Here is a 6544-nt window from a genome sequence, read left to right on the forward strand (position 1 = left end):
GTACATACATTGTTGGTAGTTACACAGCTTATGAATTTGTTCCACCATTCAGCAGAATGGAACATTGGTGGAAGTAGAAGGAAGCTCGGTGGTTCTTTAGGTCACTTTGGGTCATGTCTTGTACACAACATCGTCTGTCTGTTCTGGTGTTGCTTAAATTAATCTTACTTGTGTGAAACACCTTCAGAATGATTCAGTCATTCTGAATTTCTGCTTGCATCTCAGTTGCAGATTGTCAGGTGGAAGTGAAGTGTCTTCAGCTTTTATCCTTTCCTGTGTGTGCCCTCGTCCTCCTCTGCTGTGTCTTTGTGATGCTGGCCTGCGGTTGAGGGGCTATCCGGGACAAGACTGAAGCTGGGGAAGTTAAAGGTGGTGCGGCGGCAGCTGCTGCAAAGGTACTCGGTGTCCAGTCTGGTCGACTACCTCGTGACTGGACTGTCACTCAGTTGATGTTACCGCTGACGCTTTGCAGGTATGAACACCAGCCCTTTGTCTCCTGCCTGGCTGGCCTTTATGGTTGCCAATGGAGACGATATCAGAGAGCTCGAGCGCAGCCGGGAGAGTGCTGCTGCAGCAAGGTGCTCACACACATACACTCCAAGCTGTTGGGTCTGTTATGTCACCTATTTATGAGAAAAACACAAGTCATATGCATTGAGTGATATATTATGTGTGAATGTGTGTTGCAGGTGGAGTGTGGCAGTTTTGGCCTCCTGATCGTCACTTTTTTCCTGAGTTTAGTCTTTTTGTATTTTTGGATTGAAGCTCAAAATGACTACAATGACTTTGACTGGTAGGTCATCATGTGTACAACACGCGCACATACACACACACACACACACACACACACACATACAGAATGATTTCATTGGAACCTGTCCTTCATTTGTAGTGGTGTTACCAGACACCTTAGTTCTTGAGAAGAGACGAGAAATGAGATTGGGTCTACAAGAACAAGACAAGATGAGATTTTAACATTAATTTTAAGGAAAGTACAATGAAAAAAATAATAAAAATATATGACAATATCATGTAATCTACCAAATGTCTACTACGTTACCTTGCTGCACAATGTGTATAAGCTACCGGCTCTGCCTTCACCCACCGAGACACAGACTGTATGACTGACAAAAGGGCTCCCTCTTGCAATACGATACCGAAATATAACTACAAATGATTGCCGGATCTTGTGTTTCTTTAGGTTCAACTTTGGCACTTTGGGTTTCTGGTTCCCCTGGTCTCTGGTCCTGCTGGTTGTGGCTGCTGTGCTCTTCACATACATTGCAGTCTTACTGGTATGGACAGTACATTTGCTTCATATAAAACATGAATGTACTCATGAGAGAATTACATATATATATATATATATATATATATATATATATATAAAAAAGATAACCACTGACACTATCGCAGGTGTTGGCTGTGTGTCTTCTGTCTGAGGGTCAAAGATTATACCTTCACTGGAGCCACAAGGTAGAAACCCTTGACGAGGAACACATTAGTCATACATTTCATGTGCATGTTAACCTGCTGTTAACCATCTAATGAAATATTGTTTTGTCACCCTACTTTGTGTCAGATTGGCATCATCGTAACCTTGGTCTTCGCTGTCATAGCCACGGCCATTTTGTCTGACCTCTGGAGCAAAGAATGGAAAACACTGCTACTTTCCCTGCAGGTTGCCATAAATAAACCTTTTGCCTATGAGCCGACATGAGAGGCCGCCCTTCGTCTTCCTCTCATGTGTCTGGTTGTGTGCTCTCTGGTTCTTTTTAAGGTGACGGCGCCTGTCTTACACGTTGCTGCTCTCTCAGTGATGGCCATCATCTCCTGGCCGATAGCTTTGCACTTCTTCCGCATGAACAAGAGAGGTAATGTAACCTTCCTATCACTATTATATAAACAGTTGTTTGTTAGAAAGTGGAGGGGGGCAGAATACATACAGTACGAGCAATCGAGTTTGTATGTTTTTGTTCCTACAGTGCGTCAGGTGGCAGTTCTGAGTGTCTACCTGCCTGGGCTGTTCTCCCTCTACCTGGTCCCTCTAGGAATGTACTCTCCCTGCATTAAGGATCCAGGAACGCTGGGAGCCGCCCCGAAGCTCATTGGACACAGAGGAGCCCCAATGGTAAGACCTTGGGTGAATGGATTAATTCTTCATATTTTTGCTTTGGTTCCCAACGAATGTTCCATTGGGTCTGTGTGTGCAGCTGGCTCCAGAGAACACGCTGATGTCCTTTGAGAAAGCGGTGGAAGCTGGAGGAGATGGATTAGAGACCGATGTCACCATCAGGTGCTCATCACTTGTGTATTTCACTCGCATGATGCGGTCATGTTTAATCGGGAGTACGATTTAGGTCAGCACGTGTCCTCTCGCGGCTAAAATTAACAGCACATCAGTCAGAGGTGATTGAACGAATGCAGTGAGCCTTGATGTTCGCGTGCTGCCCCCAGCGCTAAGGTGATTACTGCCATGTTAATCCAGTTAGCCCTCAGCCCACTGTGAGCCAACTGTTGGTGGGCTGGCACACCGTTTTAGTCTGCAAACAGATGGCTTAGCGGCACAGCGTGAACTTGTGTTACTGAGAGGCTGGCAGTGTAAGAATGATGTGTTTGAATATTCTCATTAATGATGCTAATTATGTTCTCACTTTATGTTCCTACCTTACAGTCCTCTCTTTCAATCAAAGGGCTAATCTTCTTTGTATGCTCTCCTCTTTGTAGTTATGACGGTGTTCCCTTCCTGATGCATGACTCTACTCTGAGGAGAACCACCAATATTGCTGAGGTTTTCCCCAACCGAACATACTTTGATGCCTCCATGTTCACCTGGGCAGAGCTGCAGCAGCTGAATGCTGGAGAATGGTTCTTATCTGTGAGAGAAACACACACATCGTAACGACTTTATTTGCACTGTGGGTAACCTGCCAAAGAATCGTCTTTCACATGCACACGCTCTCTCTTCCTCTCTCTCGCACATACACAGAGGGACCCATTTGGCACTGTGTCTTCTCTAAGCGAGGAGGACCGCCAACGGGCCCAGAACCAATCTATTCCCTCCCTGGCACAGTTCTTGGAGGTAGCAGCTCAAAGTGGCCGACGTGTGCTGTTTGACCTGCGCAGACCAGCTTTTGGTCATCCTTATATTTACTCATACATCAACACCACTCTGCAGGTGGTGCTTGACCACATCAACTCATCTCAGGTAATATTTAATTCTATTTTTAATTACTAACATGGAGCACATACAGTAGATGACCCGCATTGTTTGTGTTGAACTGCTAGATTGAGTAACAGAGGTTTCAACTTTGTGACATCAATGTTGTGTGTTAGGGCTTGATGTACCATTCCTGTCTACGTGTGTAGGTGCTGTGGTTGCCATCTTTGGGCAGGGAGCTGGTTCGGTCTATGGACCCGGAGCTCGAGCAGACCTCCGGACAAAGACGGTCTATTCAGGAGCTGTTAGATGGTCACATCACCACTCTAAATCTGCATTACAGCAGTATGTCACAACAGCAGATCAGGTATACACAGTAGGCACAGATGCATGAATAATTATACTCGCCAGCCACATTAGCGCCACAATCTAATGACATGCGATACAAACATTCTTCCTTTCCAGAGATAGTACTCAGTTTTTGGGTCTTATTTTCTGTCTACAGCAAGTACCGCTCTGTGAATATCAGCACTAACCTGTATGTGATCAGCCAGCCATGGCTCTACACTCTGGCCTGGTGTGCTGGAGCTCAGTCTGTCACCACCAACTCCATCCACATCCTGAACGGCATTGACAAGCCTCTCTTCCTCATGGTGAGCACTTAACTTGCATTCTATTCCCCGAAACCACAACTATGCTTTCCTCACTTGTATCCATTGTGACTAATGGCGTGCACAAAATGAGTTTTTCCAATACAATTGTTGAGAACTGAGCTTGAGATTACATAAATGTTCCATCCCGCTGCGTCAATTCAAATGAGTTAAGATGTAATTAAGAGTGTGTGGTGTCAAGGTCACAGAGTGGAAAGATAATATTCATGTTCACTGCTTGACACTTTCAATCTTCTTTCTCACCAGACCCCTCAGGAATATACTCTCATGTGGATCCTAACTGATGCTGTTTCTGCAGTGCTCATCATCTCAATTTTCATTTTCCATTGGTGCGTATACACACACACACACACACACACACTTCTGCTCATTGTAAGTCAAATGTTGCGGATGTGAGGTTGAGTCATCGAGGCTGCTGAAGATGGAATCTCATTATATTATATTATGTGTGTGTTTGTGTGTGTGTGTGTGTGTGACAGGTGGAGAGAGAGGGGTCTGCCCTTCCTGTCTGGCAGTCGTCAGGCTCATGAGAATGGACCATACAGCAAGTTTAGGACTGGTATGCGAACACCCTCTTATGTCAATTCCATGCAGGGATCATGTGTTGCTATGTCGTTGTGGTTGCGTTTTCTATGTATGTGGTGTGTGTTAGCTCCTCGGAGGTCATCTGTGTTTGCTGGAACCCCTTGTACTCCTTAGCCGTCATCTCCCTCCGCTTCGGCCTTCCAAACATCACACCATGCATGACCCCTTGCATGTCAAAGACCTTTAGCCTTCACCCTATATGACCTCTTAAGCTAATACAGTTTTTAGCATTCTCAGACCCTTTTAGAATGAAATATTACCGCTATGGTCACTTTTACCTCATGTTACTCAATGTAGTAGACATAATAATAAAAAATAAGACATCTTTGACATGTAAAAGACATAACATATACTACCGCTCAAACTTTTCGGATGACTTGGAAATGTTTTTTGTCCAGTCTGAGATATGGCTTTTTCTTGGCAGTCCTGCTATGAAGTCCAGCCTCTTCACTGTTGATACTGACACTGGTGTTTTGATGGGTACTATTTAGTGCAGCTGTGAGGCATCTTTGTCTTAAACTGCACACTCTCTCGCACAGTTGTGCATCGTTTTTCTGTCCTTGTTAGACCTAGTTTGTGCTGCTCTCTGAAGGGAGTAGTTAACAGCGTGGTAAGAGATTTTAGTTTTAGTTTAGATTTTTAGATGGCTTTTCTTATAAAATGGTGAACTTTGATTAGCAGCCATACCAGGAGATTGATGCAGAGGACTAACAGGTGTTGAGAGTAGGCCTCTATGCAAAAATGTAGATCCTTCTTTGAAAATCATCGGATTCATTTTAATTGTTTGTGACATTGATAAAAATGTTTGTGAAATGGAAAAAATTGTCTGTGAAATGCATGAAAATTTTGCAAAGAAATTTGCAAGTGATCCCAAACTTTTGAGTGGTAGTGTACGTAATATTCACACGTTGACAGCCTACTTCCTGTGAAGGCTATCATGGTGGTCTAATCTTTTAAAACGTAATAGACTGAGAACGCGATGTTTGAACTGTGATATAGCGAGAGAAGATTGTAAATGAAAAGATGCATTTACTGTATAATAATAATAAAACAATATATACAGCCATGCACTATAATTATAGCATAAATGTCTGTCACCTGTTTTACCTTTACAGAGCTCAGCGATGTCTGGTCCGTCTCCAGTGTCAATGTTCAGACCGATCAGCGCAGCACGCCCACTTCACCCACTCAACCCCACCTGCCCACCATCGCAGAGGAGTGACAGAAATGCACACAGTATTCATCATGACATGAACGCTCTGACTCCCATTTGTTGATGTACAGTGTGTAAATGCCAATCCCAAGCACAGTCTGACTTTTCCCCAAATGTCCTGACATTTTTTCAGCAAAGCCTCCCCACATTGTGGGAGACTCTCTGTGGACATCTTTTTAAAAATGTGTCAGATGAACTTTATGCACTTAACTACTTTTACAGTGGATACAACCAACCAGTCATCAGCTTTTTCACATGGACAAGTGAAAGCGAGACCAAGTCAAATCTTCCAAGATGAGACAAGCTCAGGCGTGGACACAGTAGTGTGGTCGTAAGATAATGATATAAAGTGGAACATTGCTCCACAAGAAGATAACACACACAAAACCTTCTCTGTTGGACCTCTACTCTTGTTTTTCAGCTGTACAGGTACCAGGAGCGTTGGACCAAAACCTTAAATGATATTTTTTCTGTATGATTTGTTGGAAGCTGATGGATGGACTGACATAATGAATGTACCAAGGGAGTCTCCAGAAGGTATCTGTGGTTGATTACTTACCTTTTTGTAATAACTGAATGTGTGACTCTTCTTGTAGGCCGTATTTGTACAAAAGTATCGTGAGGTTTGTCCAAACGTGTGCCAAATGTTTGGGAGTGAAGCCCAACATGTTCCGAAATTAAGTGAACAGATCTTGTCTCCGCCTTTCATGGGAGTCACTTCCGTGAGGTGTCTATGGACCTTTCTGCATTGTCGGACACAAAGTAAGTGAAAGTAAGTGCCATTAAGCGTCTCACCCAAGCCGCAGAGGTCACATGTGCAAATGTGCTTTTTATTCACATTAGCCACAAAGAACAGGATGTAAACAATGCAATATATTTGCAGTATGATAGCTAGTGTTAGGAATATTTTTAGGA

The 6544-nt window shown here is 43.7% G+C and overlaps 1 protein-coding gene across 1 annotated transcript; it reads left to right on the top strand.

Moving 5' to 3' along the window:
* Window positions 1–312: 312 nt before the first annotated feature.
* gdpd4a (glycerophosphodiester phosphodiesterase domain containing 4a) lies at window positions 313–6534 on the top strand (the record flags this gene model as incomplete). Its single annotated transcript, XM_058080506.2, has 16 exons — window positions 313–395; window positions 473–578; window positions 690–793; window positions 1202–1295; window positions 1417–1476; window positions 1583–1681; window positions 1781–1874; window positions 1986–2131; window positions 2214–2296; window positions 2728–2878; window positions 2990–3208; window positions 3370–3527; window positions 3666–3813; window positions 4078–4160; window positions 4311–4390; window positions 5532–6534. Coding segments are annotated over 16 exons (1815 nt in total), but the record flags the coding sequence as incomplete, so codon positions are not given.
* Between the last annotated feature and the right edge of the window lie 10 nt (window positions 6535–6544).

Source organism: Doryrhamphus excisus, linkage group LG8 (genome assembly GCF_037039965.1).
Source record: "Doryrhamphus excisus strain RoL-2023G ecotype Guam linkage group LG8, RoL_Dexc_Guam_v1.1, whole genome shotgun sequence".
NCBI classification, from domain to species: Eukaryota; Metazoa; Chordata; class Actinopteri; order Syngnathiformes; family Syngnathidae; genus Doryrhamphus; species Doryrhamphus excisus.